We start from the raw sequence: 22,219 nt of genomic DNA on the forward strand, positions 1-22,219 counted from the left end.
GCAATGAACATCACTGTGCTAGTGGATTTACATTTGGGTAAATGCCAAGGAGTAGAATTGTAGGTCATAGGGGAGCTCTATGTTTAGTTTTTTGAGGAACTTCCATACTGCTTTCCATAGTGGTTGAATGAGTTTGTACTCCCACCAACAGTGCAGTAGTGATCCCTCCTGGCCACATCCCCGCCAGCATCTGTTGTTATTAGATTTCTTGATCCTGGCTATTCTAACTGGAGTGAGGTGGAATCTTAGAGTTGTTTTGATTTGCATTTCTTTTATGGCCAGAGATGTCGAGCATTTCTTCATGTGTCTATAGGCATTTTTACTTCCTCTTCAGAGAAGTCTCTTTTAAAGGGATGGTTGTTTCTTTGAGGAATTGTTTTTGAGAGATTTTTTTTTGAGGTGTAGGCATATCTTAGATATGAGGCCCTTGTCTGTTGTAAGGTTAGTGCAGATCTTTTCCCACTCTGTGGGCTTTCTATTTAACTTGCTAGCTATGCCCTTTGCCAAACGGAAGCTCTGCAGTTGAACGCAGGCTTTGCACCTTTTGACATTAGGTCTCACTATATATTCCAGGCTGTCCTCTAACTTATGATCCTCTTATCTCTGCTACCTGACTGCTAGGATTACATGTGTATACCACTTGACTGTGACCTCTTATTAAAAATTTTGAATATGTATAAATTCAGGGGAATATTTTCCATTTTTCTGTGAGATGTGACTGAGAAACTTAGTGAAAGGCAAATAGAATGGACTTTTACATCGGTTGGTATAGGATCACTCCTAAATTGTTGCCCTAAGGAAAAACTCACCTAATTGGCTAGGTGGAAAATAAACAACAATTACTACATAGAGTTCAATGAAGAGTTTACATAAAGCATTTGGACAATCCCAGCCAGGAGACTGTGTTGGGAGACTGGAACCACAACAGCTTTACCTCATTTGTATTACAGATATTTTCCAGGGCCGAACCACATATTTTTCCTGGGAAAGCATTCCAAGGAATGATACCTGCAAAGGAAATCACAGCAGAATGTGAGTGCATGGTTGATTGCGGGGAGGGGAGGGTTGTTCTTCTTTTGGTAGTACTACATTCATCATTTAATAATTGAAGTATCTGCTGTCTGCACTTTAAATAGTTTGTCATTCTCTACTCTGTACAAATTGGGCATTGTTCAATGGAACTAGTATTTGTGAGGGATAGATTTTCAAAGCGTTGATTTCCCTATCGTTTATTGATTAACTATAGCTAAACACGTGTAGGACAATCCCCCTCATATAGCTTTACATTGTTCTGAAGTCAGGCACACTGCCTCCTGAATGGTATATCATTCTTTGCTAGTGGTCCATTGGGAGGTGAGTTCTAACACTGAGAGCAAACACCCAGACACATGCATGACAACAAAAGATTATGGTTGTTAAAATCTAATAAAACATCTTGGACTTGTATTTTATGTGTCTCTGCTGAAACCACTTTTGGATTCAAAATCAAATGGGGAAACATTTTCTTAAAGTAAAACCAGGAATATCTTTTTTTCCCAGAAGCTGAGTCAAGCAGTTTGTGGTGTCTTTCACTGTAACTAGCCCCTTTTGCAATTTTGTACCATTACTAGGGGCTTGAACTCAGGGCCTTGTACCCTCATTTGGTTTTTTGTTGCTCAAGGCTGTCGTTGCTATACCACTTGAGCCATACGTCCTGCACTTCTACCTTTTTTTCTGGTTAATTTGAGATAAGAGTCTCATAGATTTTTCTCACCTGGCTGGTTTTGAACAGACCCTTCAGATATTAGCCTCTCAGCTAGGATTCTGCTAGGAGTGTTAGCTTTCTATTCTTCTTTAATGCATAGATGTGTGCTTAAACATTATGCACAGCTAAGTTTACACTTTCCTCAAGAGGTAATGACAGAATATTTAAAATAGTCCTTCTTCCCTCCATCCCTGACACTAGCCACGAGTAAATCTTTATCCTATGGAAGAATAGAAAATTGTCCCTAAAGCAAGCCTGACTTTAAGAATAACTGGTTGGGCAAATCCAGAGAATTTTAGAAGATTATTGGTTATCAAAACTTTATGGAAAAATAATAGCGATGTTGTGGCTCAAAATGGTAGAGTACTAGCCTTGAGCAAAAATTGCTCAGAGACAGTGTCCAGTCCCTGTGTTCAAGCTTCCCGACTGACCAAAAAAAGAGCATAAACAATTCATAGGAAAGGTTCAAAAGGAAGTACCATATTGTCGAACATCCACACAGATTTGCTCCACACCGGTGGTCCCATTGGTCTGTGGTGACTTGATGACTTCACAAGTCGACCATATGTTATAGAACATAAAGACAGGCACTGCCGAGAAACCAAACACACCCAGCCAGGCCACTCCAAGGACATAGGTGAGGAAGACGAACTAGGCAGAAAAGGAGGAGAAAGAATTATTGGCATCAGCAGGTTCAGCTCACAGAGCAAGAGCTACATTTCTAAGCTTGGTACCAACCTGTGTGATATAGGATGCATTCTGGTCTGCCTACTAGTCTTTGGCAACAAGAAAGAAATGCCAGCACAGCATGGGGAAGCAAGAGAAGGTCAAACTACCCATGCTTTAAATAAAGGACCTCCAATGGTTGTGTTCCAAGAGACCTCCAGGGTTTTCTGAGGTCCCTCTTTTAAACATCAAGAGCATAAGGCCTCAAAAGATGACCTTATACTCTAGACTTACAGAGCTAATTTGCAACTGAGCCTCTCATATGACACTCTTTTTTTCTTTTCCTTTTTGGATAAACTAAAAACGTTTTCTAAGTTAGCAAAATAACAAATTAAATGGGAAATAAAAATTATTTTGTCTCCTTCCCCTTCCCCTTCAATTTTCAAGTTGTTGGGGCTTCAACTCTGGGCCTAGGCACTCTCCCTGTACTCTTCAGGTCAAGGCTAGCGCTCTACCACTTGAGCCACAGTGCCACTTCTAACCAAACATTTTCAACTTTCAGTTTTTATGATGTGTTCTCCTGTAGAGCAGATATTGGTAGATGTTTTGTGACTATAAAGGGCCCGACGATAAGAACTTAGCCTGGCTTTGTAGGCTACATAATCTCTGCTATAATTATTGAAGTCTGCCATTGTCCCCAAATCAGTCACTGATTAAAAACAAAACAAAACAAAACAAAAAAACATGGCTGCATACCAACAACTTCAATTTGTACAATTTTCACATGCCATGCCATGTTATTTATTTGGCTTTACCTTAACTGTTTAAAGAAACAAAAACCATTCTCACCTCTCAAAAACTGGCAGTAGGCCAAACTGGTCCACAGGCTATTGCTTATTTCCTTGGGTTAGAATGTGAGCTCCTTGACAAACAGCCTACTTCAGATGAGCTAATTTATTAGCTTATGTTGATAAGAGAAATGTTTGTTGTCATACTACCAGCCATAAACTATAATCAATCATTTATTTATTATCAGTAATATATTGAAGGGTCTCAAATTGCTAAGTCTTCATTGATAAGCTGAATGTGTGCATCCTGGAACTTTACAGTTTTAACCGGAGAGACACACCGCCCTCTCTCTCTCTCTCTCTCTCTCTCTCTCTCTCTCTCTCTCTCTCTCTCTCTCTCTCTCTCTCTCTTTCTCTCTCTCTCTCTCTCTCTCTCTCTCTCTCTCTGTCTCTCTCTCTCTCTCTCTTTCTCTCTCTCTCTCTCTCTCTCACACACACACACACACACAAACACTGATTTTGGCTGTACACTGAGGTTTATAGTCACCATTCCACTGATGCATCGGCCACAGGCAGTTGTTTTGAATTCACCGTGCAGCTCTTTCACTGCGCTTGTGGTGTAAAAGCCTTCTGCCAAGAGAATAATGCCATACAAGAAGAAAAAGGATGCAATCCCATAGATGACATACTGCATCAGTTGTATCCTATAAAAAGAAGAGGTTTGCACATGTTAAAGTCAGCTTAGTACAGATGTAATTGTCCAGTTTTGGAAAGAATACATGAGGTGTTATGTACCAGTAACTCACGTCTGTGATTGTGATCCTAGCTACTCAGGAGGCTGAGATCTGGAGGATCATGGGTCAAAGCCAACCTGGGCAGAAAGGTCAGTTGAACTTTAGTCTCTAGCTAATCAGCAAAAAGCCACACAGGGCAAGAATCAGCCTTGAGCAAAAAGTCCAAGTGATAGCAAGAAGCCCTGAGATCAAGCCCAGCACTAAAAATAAACAAAAGCGGGCATGAGATAACATCATTTGACATCTTTTATGGCTTTACTGAAATCCTGTGGCATCCTGGGCAGGCATCTCTTCCCATCTTCCATTAACCTTGGCTTTCATTCCATGCTTGGCTTGAGGGCAAGAGAAAAGTTTTCCTTTAGTCAGGGCCTACTTATAGTCTATTAAGTTTTATCTAACTCTGGATAAATACTAGAATTCTCATTCTGAACAGAACATAGGCATTGAGGAGTTAAATTATTTATCTGTGGATGGAAAGACAGAGTTAACACTTGAACCATAGTTCAATGGACAGCCTACCCTATCAACCCAATCAGACCTGATGCTTAATGTTATTCTGATAAGGTTCCTATGTAAGCCCTCAGAGCTTCTTTAAGAAGTAACGTGGGCAGATGTAGCATTGAGATTCGTACTACACAAGTGATGGAATGTCAAGTACACTTAAGTTACAGAAAATTGGAACTAGGCCATGGCTGAAGTCGTAGAGCACTTGCACATGTGTAAGGCCCACGTTTCAATCCTCAGTATTGAAAACAAATTACAGAAAGTTAATTCAAAACTAAGTTTGTCCGTTGGAAGATGACTGGGAGCCAGGTGACAGGTCTTAGCCTTTGGTTGCCCAACAGAATCACCTAGATAAGCTGTTGAAATGACTGGCACTTGGATGGCACCTTTAGGGATCATAACTTAATGAGTCTGGGGTCGTGAAGCATAGGTATTTATTTATTCATTATTCAGTCATTCTGTTGTGCCTGGGTGCTGTCCCATAGCTCTTTTGCTCAAGGCTGGTGCTTCACCACTTTCAGCCACAGCATCACTGGTGATTTTCTGGTGGTTAACTGGAGATAAGCGTCTTACGGACTTTCCTTCCTGGGCTGGCTTTGAGCTGCGATGCTCAGATCTCAGTAGCTAGGATCACAGGTGTGAGCCACCAGTGTCCAGCAAGAATAGGCATTTTGAAAGCTTCTCAGAAGACTGAAAGCCATATGTTGAGATCACTAGGTCATTAATGCAATATAACTTCTCAGCTGCAGTCTTGGTAAAAAGGTTTTTCCTGTGCATAGCTGGTATACAATGACTTCCTTACACTGCTTGATCTCTCCTTCCAACTTTCTCAACTCGGCTCATTTCTTTGGATATCAATTGTAAACATCTAAACAATAATGGGCTAAAGATTCATCCAACATGAGGTGCTGGGGGCATGCCTAGGTGGTGGAGTGCCTGCCCAGGATGCAGGAAGCCCTAGGTTTGATTCCTCAGTATCACATACACAGAGAAAGCTGGTAATGGTGCTGTGGCTCAAGTGGTAGAGCGCTAACCTTGAGAAAGCCCAAGGACAGTGCTAAGGCCCTAAGTTCAAGTCCCAGGGCTGGACAAAACATAAGTGGAAAAAAAAAGATTCTTCCAACATGATTTCATGATCATTTTGTAAAAACTTTCTTCCTACATTTCTACTCTGGGGGGCGATATTTCTTACAAAGGCAAAACACATAACTGCTGTAAAACTTTGGAATTGAATGGAAAATCTGCTGATGGACAATGGAGCGGGAGAAAAGTATCTAAAGAAAAGCGAAATATTGTGGCTGAACTGGAACAGTTAGGAAATTCTGCTTGGCAGTTATTAAGATGCCTCTGAGACGGATTGCTGAGGTGGAAGTTGGAGATGTGGGGTTAAATCCCCCAGGACTTGCCTATTTCTGTATCGGGGGAGGGGTTGAGGGGGCATGCCTCCTGAGATTTGTTCTTCTGCCTGAAAAATTCCCATTAAAATGCTACTCCTGTAAATGTAAGCATTGGGGTTGAGTCTTTAGTTGAGGCAAGAGTGTTTAATTCCTGGAAGAACACTGGAAGAAGCTTATTCCTTGGCAGGCATGCTGACTCTCTGGTGAGATGGTCAGCAGCACTGACATGTTATAGCCCTCCATGATGGGCGCCATTGTGCGTGTCTTGTTTATCTTCTCCTGGACTTTTTCTATCTCTAGTGAGTGCTCATTGAAAGCACCAGCTTTCTGGCAGAAGACACAATTGTTCAGATAATAGGTGATCCCACCTCAAATACAATTTTCCAAGGGAAGCAAATACATACACTTCACTCAGCAGGGCATGGTCACTGGTATTGGTGGAGAAATGTTGCTCAAGAATCGCCACGGTGCCTGCAAGAGCCACATGCCCACAGCCGCAGAACAAGGCGACTCCAGAGAAGCACAAGATGGTGGCCACCAGGGAGGCGTAGGGGACTCCTCCCAAACACTTGATGCAGCATTCGAAGCAGCCTGGACCCAAAGGAGAGAAAACCAGCCATGATGGGAGAGGTCTTCCTGATCACTGCAGTTAGAACACAAGTTTCTACTTCTCCATCTCTCCTCTCAAGCTCTATGGCTAATACATCCACATCCCAACAAACCAGGGGGCTGGGAGTGTCCCTACAGGCTTAGCTTCTGTCAGTGGGAACTGAGGTTCCAAGAGGGACCATAACAGTATATTCAGGGTCTTGAAGGGTTCTTATAGCTTCCTGACCTGCTACTAACATGGTCAAGAGAATGACGATGAAGCAGCGGTTCCATGAAGACATGAATTGTCTCTCAACTCAACCTTAGGAGGTTTTCAAGTACAACTACTTCCCTAGAAGCCAATGTCTTTCCCCAAGCCCTTGACCTGCAGGGAAACTGGAAGAATCCAGTAGAGGAATGGCACTTTTGCAAGGTTTGGAAAAATATCAAGAGACGGTGGGTCATTATGGAAAGGTCATAGATATTTGGGGCCCCCAGTGTAGAGAAGTTTCATGTCACCAAGATATACTCAAGCGGATCCACTTAAGTTTCATTTAAGTTGATATCAGAAATTGCCTCAAACTTTTAATAACAACTCCCCCAGGCAACACAAGTAATTAATTCAGTCCGCTTCCTCTTCCTCCTCCTCCTCCTCCTCCTCCTCCTCCTCTTCCTCCTCCTTCTCCTCTTCCTGCTTGACCTCCTCCTTCTGCTTGACCTCCTCCTTCCTGACTTCCATCTTTCCCATTCCCTGACACATGTTCAGAGTCAGACCCCAGGCCTGCTAGGTGATACTTAAGTACTTGAGGGGGAGAAAGGAACATAAGAAGAAAAACAAACAAAAAAAAGAAAAAAAAAGACAAAATGAACGTCCATGAAGTGAAATGAAGGAGATAGACCTACACGCACACACAATCTTGAGAAAATGAAATTCTTCATTTTTAAAATAAACGTTTATGTGAAATGCCCATAAAGGTCTTTCTGACGGTCTCAACAAGACATCATTTTCAGTCTGGAGACATTGCTGCCTCTGATACAGCCTTACTGTGTTGGGCAGCAGGATAACATCAGAATGGCCCCTGACTTCCCAGCCCTGTTTATATAATCCAGATCCTTCAGTAAATGACTTGTTGAGCATTAAGATGTTTAATAGCAATCAAGAGCAATTCATTTAGTTCGATGGAGGCACAATAAGCAGTTACATTTATTTCCCTGAAATGGCTGCTCTAGGATTTAGGGAGTGAAAACCTAGCTTGACACACTAGACATGAACTTTTCTACAGTGATGAGCATCCCATGCAAAACTAGCATTTGTTTAAACCTACTATGAAGTGTGACTGCAAATCTTCTTTACTGGAATTTGCTTTTGCTAGTTGAAAAATACAAACTGCCAGTTTTCAGAAGCCTGTGCTTTTGTCTACTTCAAAAGGTAATCAGCTGTTTTCGGGAAAACCAATCTTCCTGAAATGGACTGGTGGAGCTTTACAAAATAGAAACCAGTACCACCAACAAGTCCAAAGTGGAGCTATGGCTCCAGTAGTAGAATGCCAGCTTAGTGAAAAAGCCACATGAAAGCATGAGGCCCCGAGTTTGAGCTCCAAGGCTGGCACAGGGGAAAGAAAAAGCTATGGACACGAGATTTGTGAACAGGGGTGTTGGATTTCAAACTTATTTTGTCCTGTAACTCTCTGAGTACTCAAGTGACAGGAGTGCTCTAAGGCCCAAATGAAAAGAAACCTAGCATCATCAGTATTGGGGGTGTCATACTATATGAAGAGAAAACTTCTCCCCATTCTCACTGTATAAGGCTGTTAACAGCAAGATGACCACTTTCCTGGCTAATGGAGGTGCATCTGGTCCTTATTGGACAAAGCTGTGTGGCCTTGAGATTGCATTGTCCAAAAAAGTAGCCATTGGCACATGTGGCTATTTAAATTTATTTTTTTTTAAAAAGGAAAAATTCAGAGCTTCAGCAATAGTAGTGAAATTTAAGGTGTGTGATAATCACTTGTGCTACTGGCTACTGTAATGGAAAGCACAGATACAAAACATTTCATCATCATGCAATACTGTTTTGGAGGATTCATTTTCACTAACCATGTTTTCTGTGATATGAACTGAAACACATTCCGTTTCTATCATGTAATCTGAGTGCCAGATTTAACCAGGTATCATTACTTCAGTATTTTTTTGAAGACTTCCTGGGTGGAGGCCAATCATTTTGCTTAGCATCAGGGATATATATCTGAAATAAGACATCTGCACTTTTTTTCCAGGTCCTGGAGCTTAAACTCTGGGCCTTACTTCTGTCCCTGAGCGCTTTGGGTTCAAGGTTACTGCTCTACCATGTGAGCCATAGCACCACTTCCAGTCTTTTCTTTTTTTTTTCTATGTATGTGGTAAGCACTCTACCACTAGGCCAAACTCCCGGCCCCGACTTCCAGTCTTTTCTGAGTAGTTTATTGTAGATAAGAATCTCACAGACATGCTTACCTTGGCTGGCTTCGGACCATGATCCTCAGATCTCAGCCTCCAGATAGCTAAGATTACAGGCATGAGCCACCAAGCACTCAGCTCGACATCTTCACTTTTGTGTGTGTGTGTGTGTATGTGTGTGTGTGTGTGATGGAGTTTGAACTCTGGGCCTGGGCGCTGTCCCTGAGCTCTTCAGCTCTAGGCTACCGTCCTACCCCTTGAGCCACACTCCCACTTCCAGTTTTCTGGTGTTTAATTCGAGATAACAGTATCATGTTCTTTAGTATCTGGGCTGGCTTTGAACTGTGATTCTCAGACCTCATCCTCCTGAGTAGCTAAGATTACAGGTGTGAGCCACTGCAAGCAGCTAACGTCTTCAGTTTCTTTTTTCCTTTTTTTTGCCAGTCTTGGGCTTGGGCTCAGGGCCTGAGCACTGTTCCTGGACTTTCTCAAGGTGACCTACTAGGAGTTGGCCATACATTTGGGCTACTTGAAAGGCAAATGATAAGTTCTGGGGGGAGGGCTACAAGAAAGAAAAACAAAATGTTCCCAGTTGTTCAGCTGCCCCAAAAGGAATACAAGTAGATTGCTTTTGTGGAGCCAAGCAAGTTCTGGTGACCTCAGATTTTTTTTCCATCAAAGAGGCTTTGATTGTACAAGCAGAGACTGAGAAAACAGGTATGTAGCAGTCACTAGAGCAAGCAGACTTAAAAACACCCTGTGGATTCTGGGAAACCCTATGCAGACAAAGGAATTGGATCCCAAATCTAGGCTGTCTGAGATATGAAAAGTCATCTTCAAATTGATGGTTTTCTGCACATTGGATTAGCTACTAGGATCAAAGACTATTACCTTGCTAAAGGTTAATGCTAGCTAAGAAAGATCAGTGCTTTGCTTAAATACTATTTCTAATCCAGAGACTTGAGTGTTCTCAAGCTTTAAACTAGCGATGAGAATGTTGATGAACATGAACTAGAAGTGGCAAGGGAAGTGCTTTTTGTCTGCTTTTTTGTTTTGTTTTGTTGGGTTTGGGGGGTTCTTTTATTTATTTTTTTGGCGATTACGATCTCATGAATAAAGAAAAAAATCAATGCCACGTTTTGAAAACACGTTTTATTAGTAATTTCCAATACCTTTCACCAAATGCCCTGAATTAATTTCTTAAGCTTTCACTTAGCTGATCCGTAGCTAAAGAGAGTTTTAAATTTTGATTCACACAAAAGCTCCACTGTGTAATAGCTGAAGGCAGTTTAAATATAAGCCACACAGTAGGGAGAAAAAAACACACATCAATTCCTCTAACTCTCAATGGCCATTTTGTCTCCAGCATCCTAGAACCTTTTGTGCAGAACAACAGAATAAAACATCTTTTGTTCTCAGGCTTGCGGATGGCTGTTGCCATGGCTGTGAGTTCATAATGGCCAAGTGATTTGCCCAAGTTGTCCATGATCTTGGCTGCAGATTTGATGGTGGCTCAGAAGGAGAGCCAGCGGAAACCAGGGCTCAGATTCCTCCCCAGGGAATGAATGTCACACACACACACACACACACACACACACACACACACACACACACATCCCACACCCCTCCATACCAGGCCTTTCTTACCACATTAGTACTTCCTAATGAGCCGCAAAATGCAAAAGAAAAGGGGCAAGATCCATGGTGTGCGACTTGGAAATACAGCAACAAGAAAAATGGAAGTGGACAGAATCCTAATTTAGAGAAGCAGAAGGGAATGTGGAGGGACAGAAATCATCTTGATGCAGAGTGGGCTGAGTGTTCTCAACAGGGGGTGATTGTGCTCACTGGACAACATCTGGCAATGGCTGGAGTTATTTTTAGTTGTCACATCTGGGAGAAGGGATGCTACTGGAATCTAATGAGCAGAGGCCCAAGATGATAATTCTAAACATTCTATAGGACATAGGACAATCCTTTCCCCAACAAAAAAGTATTGGCCCCCAAATGTCAATAATGGCAAGGGTTAGAAAATATGCTCTGAGGTAACAACGCACCATTGTGATCTTAGACAGCTGGTGACACTACTAAATTCTAAAAAAATTCAAATAAATGCTTACAAAACTATTTACTTTGTTTAAAAAATATAGAGTTCTTACATTTTTTCCTATACATTAGAATCATCTGGAAAGACTTTGAAAATCTAGCCTTTACCCCCAGACCAGTTAAGCTTGAGTTTCCAGGGGTGGGATTCAAAATTAGAGGGTTCATGTTTAAAGCTTCTAGGTGCCCAAGTTGGAAAACAGTTTATGTAGAACAGGTGCCAGGAAACTGTAGCCTACACAGGCCAAATCTGGCTCTCTCCATATGTGGCCTGGGAACTAAGCATGTTTTTTACATTTCTAAATGGTTGAAGGAGAGAATCTCAAAAAAAAGTATTTTGTGACACATGGGAAGTATATGAAATTCAAATTTGTGTCCATAAATAAAATTTTTTGGCACACACCCACAAAGATTCATTTACATATTGTTTATAGCTCCCATCAAACTACAGAGGCAGAGTTCAGTTGCCACAAGTATCAAAACCCTTTAAAGGAAATAGTTTGCAGAGCCCTGTTGAAGATCCGTGGTCTGCAAATCTTGCTGCAAACTTGAACAATGCAGAATTCTGATCAGGGCAGTCCACAGCAGCCCTACGATGAGCCAGCAGGGCATATGGTTAGCAAAAAGAACAGGCTGTGAAGCGCCAAGAGATGATAAGGCCCTTTCAGGAGATCTGTAAGCTCTACTCTTTTTATTTGGTCAATTGTGGGACTTGAACTCTGGGCCTGGGTATTGTCCCTGAGCTCTTCAACTCAAGGCTACCACTCTACCCCTTTGGACACAGTGCCACTTCCAGTTTTTCTGGTGGTTCATTGGAGATAAGGGTCTCACAGACTTTGGTTCCCAGGCTGGCTTTGAACCATGATCCTCAGATCTCAGCCTCTTGAGGAGCTAGGATTACAGGTGTCTATACTTGAAATATCTGTATAGCTCAGAGAACTCACACTTTCTAAACAGTGTAGTGTTATAAACTCTTGCTTGAATATAAGAGCCAGTCAAAGTACAAGATAGAGCAACAGAGTTTAATAGAACATAGCCAAAAAAGTCCATCAACATGGTTTCAGATACCATACTGGATAATTTTGGTGATTAACACAGAAAAACCCAGTATTTATTGGGAAAATCATTAAATGACTCCTTTTTTCCACTTCGTAGCTGTGAGACTCTACCTCACTGATCTGTAGAACTGAGTTTTCTTCATAGACCTCAAGTAAAGGAGGACATTCCAGGATTCTTTTGAATGAAGACAGAAGCAAAATCCAGTCTAATATTAAGGTAGATATTTAAAAGATTTGTAAAAATTTAAAACAGTACTTATTATACTTCTCATTAAACTATTATTTTGATTTAGAAAATATATCTTTTCTAAACATTACCTAATATAAAATATAATGGGCTTACTTTAATAAGTAAGGGTTCCATCTGTGGTGGAACCCTTCCCTACCAGGTGCAAGGCAGACCCCCAACATCTCACACAAAACTTTATTATTAAACATGAGATTCAATCTAAGCACTGTTGCCTCACAGTTATAATCCTAGCTATTCCGGAGACTGAGATCTGAGGATTGCAGATAAACGCCAGCTCAGAAAGGAAAGTCCATGAGATTCTTATCTCCAGTTAAAAAAATTAATCTTGAAAAAAGCCAGAAGTATGGCTGGGAGTTTGGCCTAGTGGTTAAAGTGCTTGCCTAGCATGCACGAAGACCCGGGTTCGATTCCTTGGTACCACATACATACAAAAAAAAAGCCAGAAGTGGTGCTGAGGCTCAAGTGGTAGAGCTCTAGCCATGAGAAAGTCCAAGGACAGTGCTCAGGCCCTGAGCTCAAGCCCAGGACTGGCAAAAAATAAATAAATAAATAAGTAAATAAATATTAAAAAAAAAAGAAAAAAGCCAGAAGTAGAATAGTAGCTCAATTTACAGAATGCCATCCTTGATAGAAAAAAAATGCTCTGGGACAGCACCCAGGCTGTGAATTCAAGCCCAAGGATAAGCACCAAATAAAAACAAAAGAAGCCATTATATTACAATAATTTTTGGTTTAATTCTAATATAGGAAAATATTTATAGGTATAATCTACATGAGTAAAATATTGTGGCGGAGGGCCTATATTTTAAAAATTATAAAGGAAGCTAATGCCCCCTCCAACTTTGAGAACCACTAATAAAATGCACTGAGAAGTTATGATGTAAACTCATGGAGAGGTTCTTGTTAAAACAGCTAAGTTCAGACACTGAAGTGTTAAGTACCTCCTCACTTACCTTCCCATTCTTCTATAGCCCTAGACATAAAAATTCACCCATACAATGCTAACAACACTGAGAAATAATTCTTTTCCTTATTTTAAAACTATCTTTGTTTAGTTATGTCAATTATAGTCTCTTTGTTAGTTTCTTTAAGCAGTTGTTCAAAAGAGTTTCAAGTCAACATGCCAGTTTGTGAGTAACATATATCTTGATCACTTCTTCTAATTGGTTTCTAGAAGGCTCTTTTAAAAGCTAGTCCAGAATCTATTTAATATGGAACTTTCATATCTGAGGCACACTGTGAAAGTCTTAAAATATTTTAGCCTCTGATACTTGAATAAAGTCAGGAAACAAAAGACTTGTTACTTTTTTTTTCAGAAACTGGCTTTTGCTTTCCCCAAAATCACATTTTCTGTCCCAAAGATCATGTTTTAACCTGGTAACGTGGGTAGCAGGGTACTGGAGAAGACTGATGTTAAGCAGGAAAACCTAGCTCTAAATCTACAGAACACACTGTAGAGCAGGGAGAAGATGAGGAAGCAATGTTGAACTTTTGTGGTGATGAGTTTTCTTGACAGCATTACATTTTCCTGGATCCCATTCATATACTGAGTTTCTGTTGATTTTGCTACTGCTATGTGGGAAGCACTATGGTGAGACACTGTTGGGATTTAGGGATTGATAAGAGGGAACACACAAACGGGAAAGATAACAATTTTTTTTGTCAGTTATGGGACTTGAACTCAGAACATAGATGTTGTCCTTGAGCTTTTTTTTTTTTACTCAAGGCTAGCACTCTACCACTTTGAGCCTCAGCTCCACTTCTGGTTTTTATGTGGTTAACTGAAGATAAGAGTCTAATGGACTTTCCTGCCTCGACTGGCTTCCAACTCTTGTCCTCAAATCTCAGCCTCCTCAGTAGTTGGGATTATAGGTATGAGCCATGCACACTCAGAGAAAGATAACTTTTAACTACAATAAAAAGAACTGTGACATAGAGACTGGGGTAGATATCCTCGCTAAGTATGAGGCGCTACTAAAAGGATAAAAGGATAGCAGTAGCATGTATAGGCCTTGAGGAACAGAGAATCTCATGGCAATCAGGAGATACAGAAAGTAGGACGGATGATGGGGAACAGGATGTGGCTGCATTTCCCAAGGACACCAGGGAAATGTGAGGAGAAGCTGGGAAGGCAGGTGGGCCCTCCTCCATCAAGTGGCGGTGTCCAAGCCAGCCTGAGACTCCTAGCTTCATTGGCAGCTGTGGGAGGGGGAAAGATTTTGTGTGGGCGAGTGACATGATCTGAGTGAGAAGTGCTTGTAAGCGACTAATCTGGCACTGGTGTGTAGGCTGGACTGGCGTGGGTGCAAACTAAAGTCTTCAGCAGTAGGTGGTAGCAGAATGGGTTTTTCTGAGTTTTATTCAAAGAGGGCAGGGTATCGTCAAGGGAAGCAGGAAAGATAAAAATCAAAGTCATGGAGCTATTAAGCAACCAATGTAGCACAATTGTTCATAGGAATGGATGTGGGAGAAAAGGTGAGAGGATGTATGTGAACACATCTTCCTAAGGGTCATTCTAGAAAAGGCAAATAAATTCAGAATGAAATAGAGAAGGGGCAACTTTATAGTCACTGGGAGAGGGGGCCCCCAGAGGGATAAAGAAGACTGAGGAAAGTGGGGGTGGATGAGCCTAACAGCAGCCCATCAGATGTTGGTCAGAGAGGCATATATGGAAGTCAAGTCTTCCTGAATGAATACTTGACATAGATGCAGTGCAATCACACCTCAGAACACCCTTCTTCTGGCTGCTGCTAATGGTTTTAATGTTGTTTGTTAAGTTCAAGTCTTACAAAAGATACAGTTTCAAAGGGCTGGGAAACCCTTTGCAGCCTGAAGGTGGCAAAAGGCAGGAGCCACATGGACTGGGTTGTGGGTTCGATGGTGTGGCTCCAGCATATCAGTGGGCTCCCCACACTTGGTGACAGGAGGTTCCAAGCCATTAAGACAGAGCTGTGCTGACGACAGCAAAGGAGTCACTTTTCTGAGGACTCAATATGGCAAATGTGATAGAATGTCACCTCCCCGATTTAGGGCTTGTACGACTTCTTGGAACGACAGTACAGATGAAATACTCATGATGCTCTTCAGAGAAAGCACATAGCTTGTGATACCCAGAACATTCAACTGAGGACAAAACCCACTTTATATTCACTTTAGACATGGAAACAAGTCGTATGAATTGGGAATGAACTGGAGCATGTGAAAACATGTAACTGGCATATATAGGAAAACAAGTGAGCAACTTCATCTAGTTTCCAGCTACTTTTTTTTTTTTCTGGTCGTGGAGCTTGAAGTCAAGGCCTGAGTGTTGTCCCTGTTTTTGTGCTCAAGGCTAGTACTCTGCCATTTGAGCCACAGCTCCTCTCTGGAGATTTTTTTGGTGGTTACTTGAAGATAAGCACTTTACAGGCTTTCCTGCCAAGAGTGGCTTCAAACTGCAGCCCTGAGATCTCAGAGTCTGAAGTAGCTAGGATTACTGGCATGGGCCATAGGCGCCTGGCCTCAGCTACTTTTACTCCTAAAGGTGGTTATGCAAAAGATCTCAAAGGCAAATTAACTAAGTCTAGCTGGAAATGTAGCATGATGGATATCATAATGGAAACAAAGGCCAGATGCCACTACTTATAAATGACTGACTTTACTCAGGCTATAATCATCCAAGCTGGGTCTGTAAAACCAGCTATTGTCCCCGACAAACAGCTCCAAGTGAGCATTCATTGTGATTAATTTGCTTCTCATCTCTACTAACTTTGTCTGAACCGAGGAGCAGATACAAGACCCAGAGGCCACGAAAACATACATCGCGTGTCCAGGAAGCCAGTTGCCCCACCACTGGATTACATAGACAATGGAACATAAAAAAATCTGAAGTTTTGAAAGCAATCAGGGAGGGTTTCATATATGTGTGCATGTGATTTATACATATACGTAAAACAATCTTCACTAAATAAGCAATATATAATAAGCAATATATAAATATAATGATTATAATATTTATAGATCTATTGATTGTGATGGATATTTATGGTATTAATATATATTATAATGTACTATATAATACTTATTATATATGCAGTATATATATAATAGCCTTTGCTAAATATTTATGATAACACAGTCCACATTTTTGTAAAAGCCAAACGCACACACAACAAAAACTCTGAAAAACGAAGGCACTTCACAGCATGAACCTGACTATACTGTGCTTATGTTGTATTTGATATGTCTTCCACCGAACCAGAAACTAAATGACTGCAAGTGTCCCGCTGACTGAGCACTATCCAGGCTTGAGCTGTGTCAACTCAGGAAGTTTCCATGTCTAGGCTCTGTGGACTCATCCAATCAGCTCCCTGATCACAGTGGACGTGCAGTCACAGATGGAGGGTGAAGGGTGCATGCAAAGATAGTAAGAGAAGATCTCCTTCTCTCTCTGTCTCTCTCTGTCTCTGTCTTTGTCTCTGTCTCTCTCTGTCTCTGTCTCTCTGTCTGTCTGTCTGTCTGTCTGTCTGTCTCTCTCTCTCTCTCTCTCTCTCTCTCTATATATATATATATATATAGATATAGATATAGATAGATAGATAGATAGATAGATAGATAGATAGATAGATAGATAGATAGAATTAGTGGCCTTGCAACTAGAATAAGGAAAAAGCAATCCTAAAGAACAATAGTAAAAATCGAATAGCATTTCCCAGGGCTCATACCCACAGGTGCCAGGCTACAGAGTGGATTTATGAGAGGGAAGTCCCATGCTTTGAAGTACAGAGGGCAGGAAGGTAAAGGCTGCAGTTCTCAGGAAGCCTGCCTGAGGTCGCACCTGGGCAGATAACACAGTCTTCAAATGATGAGACCTGAGTCACAGCAGGGACTTGACAATGCAAATCACACTTGGACTTCTCACTAATACCAACGTTCCCCCAGCTCCCCATTCTCCACGACCTCTGCTGTGATCCACATATAAGAGGGCAGGTATCTTGTCTTGACTTCAGAAGTTAACTAAGGCCATCTCAGCCTAAGCATCAGAGCAATGTGAGTTTGGAAGACAGGGAATTGGTAGGCGGTTATTCTACACCACACTTCTCAGATTGAATTCTGAAGTTCTGAAGATTTTCTAGAATATAGTCATTCTTGGTTCCTTTTCTTGGGGGGAGAGGTGGAGAACAGTTCTAGGGCTTGAACTCAGAGCCTCACACTGGCTCAAGGCTGACACTCTACATCTTGAGCCACTCCTTCATTTCTGAATTTTTGCTAGTTTATTAGAAATAAGATTCTCTCCAAATTTTCTGTCTGGGCTGTCTTCAAACTGTGATCTTCAAATCTCAGCCTCTTGAATAGCTGAGATTACCTGGCTGAATAGTTATTTTTAGTCCATTAGTTTATAACCTATATTATATGTAACAGCATCTTTGAAGCCACTGAATTATATTAAGGAGGCAGATGAGAGATACATGAGAGCTCCCTAAGCTCCTTTCAATTCCTAGGTACTCCTTCTGTGGCTTGCATCAGACCACCATCTCAGGCCTAGGACCCCAAGAACCTCACAGGGAGCTGCTCATGCGGCCTAGGCAAAATGTGGACACTCCCTGCACAAAGGAGCTGAAATACATAAAGAAAAAGAAACAGATGGTAAAAAGCTAATTAGTCAAGTCCTAGACATATAAGTTTACTGTAAAGTTATATTAGAAAGAAAAAGCAAATAGCCATTGGGAAAAAAAATCAAGGCCAAGGGCACTGGAATGATTTTGATCTTTCCAAGTGAAGTAAAGATATTGGGGGACAGGGAGATATAATTTCTAGTCGAGTGATCACATGAGTAAGACATACTTTCCTTTGGGAAAGGTTTCTGGTCAGTCTGTATCAAAAATCTCTTTCCCCCCATAGAATGAAACTGAGAAAGATACAAAGAAAGAGGATAGGGGAGGTAAGGGGAGAAAGCACACCAGAGCCATATGGAATTCTCTATTTTTTCCCCTCACACCATCTGGTTTTGGAATGTAAGTACAGAATGGCAACTGCATTCATGTGGAAGTCAGTAAAATGTGGATATGGTCCAAGAAGGTGATAACATGACTGTATCTGGTCCCCTCCATCCACGGCCTGCACCATCACCTCTAATCTATCAAGTATAAGATCTCTGCAGCCAGTTTCACACACAGATGGCCCCAATGGCTTGGGCTTCAAAAGTATGTCCTTTTGTTTTCTTTATCAAAGATTGCAGTCAGTGCCCCTCCCCCCAAAAATTAAAACTAGGTATGGATAGAGACCACTTCGGGATACAGGAAGATAATTCTTCAAATCAAATTCACTTATTTCATTTTTTCTCCTTGCAGGAAGCTACTTGTAATATTCCAGCCACTTCATAGTATGGGGAACTGGACAATCTCTCATACTATTCATGAATTCCCCAAACCCAGAGAACTTAGGATTTTATAATATTTTATTTTACTGCCTAATCCATTTGGCAAGAGAAAACAAAACTTAAACATGGTGACCACAACTTCATTGGTGCCAAACTCTAACCTGAATGGCCCGAGGGACTGTTGCTGGTCTTCGTGTATGAGATCATGTGACATGGTGCATGCACAATGATAACTTCCAAAACCACAATCACCTCAGGATTCTCAAACCAATCTATTTCAGGAAATGAAGCATAGCCTTGTACGTTCTCAGCTGCAACTGCTGCTTAGAACTGCTGCCCATATTCTAAAGTTTGGTTATTGGGTAAAAAGCACACAGATATGCTTGGATACTACAAGATTCATGTGTTTTAAATGGTACAATTCAATGGTTTTGAGTATGTCCATAGAGCAATGTATCTGTGATCCCTCTTCCATCTCCACTTCCTCTAGCCTCAGGCACCCTCTTATCAGTTATTTTGGTGCCAGTTTAGGGGCTTGATCTCAGGGATTTTTACTCTTACTTGCTCATAGCTGGTGTTCTACTACTTGAGCCAAGCTTCCAGTCAAGTGCTTTCCTAATTGGAGATCGGAGTCTTATAGACTTTTCTGCCCAGGCTAGCTTAGAACTAAGTTCCTCCAAAGCTCTGCCTCCTGAACACCATGGATTGCAGATGTGAATGAAATGTCGGCACCCAGCCTACTCTACTTGTGATATGAACAAATGAAGTCATACAACATTTAGTCTGACTTCGTTTATTTTTTAGTATCATGTATTAGTGGTCATTCATGTCATAGTATGTATCAGTACTCCATTCTTTTTTTACTGATAAATAGTGATACAAATATATCATATCTAATAGAAAAAATTTAAATCCAAATTGTTGCTTCCCTCCCCCCATTATTTTCTTTACAAAATCTATGAGAATAGCTCAATCCAATCACCTTTTCGGTGGACCTGGGTATTAAACTCAGGATCTCCTGCTTGCTAAGCAAATGCTCTACTACTTGACATCCTGCTGTTTGTCCTTTGGTTTTTTTTTTTTTTGGCCAGTCCTGGGCTTGAGCTCAGGGCCTGAGCACTGTCCTTGGACTTTCTCAAGGCTAGACCTCTACCACTTGAGCCTCAGCACCACTTCCGGCTTTTTTTCTATATATGTGGTACCAAGGAATTGAACCCGGGTCTCCATGCATGCTAGGCAAGCACTTTAACCACTAGGCCAAACTCCCGGCCCCCTGCCCTTTGGTTTTTAGTGTGTCACACAGACCCTTACATTAATTTTGGATCATTATCTTTCTACCTCTGCCTCCAGTGTACCCAGGACCACAAACATATGCATCACCACACCCAGCTACTATGATCTACCCTTGCTACCATGTCTAGCTAGTACAGAACCAGGATTCAACAGTTGAAATGGAGGAATGTGTAACCCAAGACAGAACTAAATCCAAAGTCAGACTTCATCCTAGGTCATACTGAGGGGAAATAAGTATTTTGATCAAATTAATTACAGTTTTTATGGTTTTGTCATTCAATGGAGGTTGTCTTACACCGTAACTCAGGATTGCTCTTTCTAAGGTTACTCAGTATACTACTGTTTCTAATTTATTCTTGCACCCATTTGGAAGAAATGACATGGGTTGATACAAAATCATAGCAATATTTTGAGCTTAAAATTTTGTTTATCTGATTCACCACCAGCCTATGAAGCTCACATTTTACAGTTGGAAATCTAGGTGTATGTTGGGAAAATCATTGAGCTGAATATGAACACATGTAGACTTTGGGGATTCAAGGGGTGAATGTATATCCCACTCAGTATCCTCCCTACCTGAATCCTCAAATTAGCTCATAGCCATTTCATTCTGACTTGATATCAGTGATCTGAGAGGCCAGCATTCTTCATGAGCAAGGAAAATGGTAACTGAGCCACAGAACCTACCTGGTGGGAGTCTGATACACAGTCATCCAATTACTTCACAAGCTGTGATTTTTCATTCTCAAAAGCAATGACTAATGTTACAAAAAAAAGAGCGTAGTACAAAGTAAAGGGGTCAGAAAGACAACTGGACCTGCTCAGGATTCCCAAGAAGCTAAAGCTTCTTGATGGTCTCAGCCCAATTTTGGGGCCTGGTGGTGGGACATGTGTGGTTCTCCTCCCCTACTAATGGTTTAGACAGAGGAAACACTGTGGGACATCCAAAAGCATGTCTTCCTGTACAGTGCTCCCTTTGACATGAAGAAGCTGGGGTGAGCAAAGGGAAGAAAGATGGGGTGGAATGGTAAGGGGGAGAAAAACATGCAAGATGATTTTTAAAATTTCAAAGGGCTGAATTTTACCCATACTCTTGTCAACAAATGAATATATCAAGCAAAACATAAAATATCACCCAACTGAAAGAGGCATTACAAATCATAGTAAAGATAACAATTGAGTTACTATTAGAATTCAACCCAAGGCTGTATTTACCTGGACTGCTCAAGGGGCCAGCCCTGTCCCCCAGGGTTGGCACGGGACGGTACTGGTGGTTCTTTGAGCCTGGGTACATCCAGTGGTACCTGCCAATTTCCATTTCAGCTCTGCTGTTCACTGCCAATTTCAGTGGCAAAGAGTCAGTGTCTATCTCCAGCAAAGATTCTATATCAGCATTTTTATTTATTCTTTTACTATATAGTTAAAGGAAATGGGGAGTTAAAACTCTGTGCTCTCAAAATGCAAACTTTCAGTATCAAATTCTCAACTTAGCATGGTAAGTTCATGTCGGAGTTTCTTCCTCCGTGTTTGAATTGAAGTTTATAAAAATCACCAAAATTGTATTTCCTTTGCTTATTTTCTCCATCCCTCAACACCCTCACACACATCAAATGTTCATTTGGGGAAGATACTATCTCTAGATAAAATTTGGCTCCTTACAATATTTTTCTTTCTGTTGATTTCCTTTTTCGACCAAGAGAGCACCATATTTACTGCCAGCTGCACAGCCAAAGGTAAGCAGAAGCTCTCTCTCCATGATGATATCCAGTTCCAGTCCTAAAAGGCTGGCAAATTACTCAATGGCCTGCTGAATCTTGGATGAAATGCCTGCTCTCCCAATGACATCTGCGGCAGTCTCTGTCACCTCATCTTCAACTCAGGACGTCAGCGCCTTGAATGTTCTGAATTAAATCCTGTTTCCATGATCTTTTGGTGTATTATAGAGAAAAGGCTGCTGATCTTAGGCTCCAATCTCTGCTTACTCACTACAGAGGTGACAATTGTTTTCCCAGGGACTCAGTTCTCTAGCTGGTCACACATTTCCCATTTTGAGGATTGGAGAAAAAAAATACCTACCAATTGTCCTAGTACAGAGAAAGTTATTTATAACTGTTATCTGCAAAACAATAAGGTCACTATGGCTAGTTTATGCCTGAAAATTCTATAAAACCTAATAAAGTATTATGTCCTCTTGGTTAATACAATTATTTAAGAATTAAGAAATGTCTCTGACGTGGATA

At 41.2% G+C, this 22,219-nt stretch overlaps 1 protein-coding gene across 5 annotated transcripts in view; it reads right to left on the bottom strand.

Annotated features, from left to right (window-relative positions):
- Window positions 1-22,219, bottom strand: part of Gpm6b (glycoprotein M6B) — a 132,371-nt gene that overhangs the window by 6,709 nt on the left and 103,443 nt on the right. For 3 of the 5 annotated variants that reach the window (XM_090326458.1, XM_090326457.1, XM_090326459.1), the window contains exons 2-5: window positions 6,298-6,484; window positions 3,746-3,902; window positions 2,224-2,395; window positions 935-1,008 (exon numbers count right to left, since the gene is read on the bottom strand). In XM_090326458.1, the coding sequence (XP_090182584.1) occupies window positions 935-1,008; window positions 2,224-2,395; window positions 3,746-3,902; window positions 6,298-6,484 (590 nt within the window). Of the gene's footprint in view, window positions 1-934; window positions 1,009-2,223; window positions 2,396-3,745; window positions 3,903-6,297; window positions 6,485-21,194; window positions 21,315-22,219 lie in introns of all 5 variants that reach the window. The other 2 variants (XM_090326455.1, XM_090326456.1) reach the window with 1 other exon arrangement.

This window comes from Megascapheus bottae, chromosome X (assembly GCF_031878675.1).
Source record: "Megascapheus bottae isolate mThoBot1 chromosome X, mThoBot2.hap1, whole genome shotgun sequence".
NCBI lineage: Eukaryota > Metazoa > Chordata > Mammalia > Rodentia > Geomyidae > Megascapheus > Megascapheus bottae.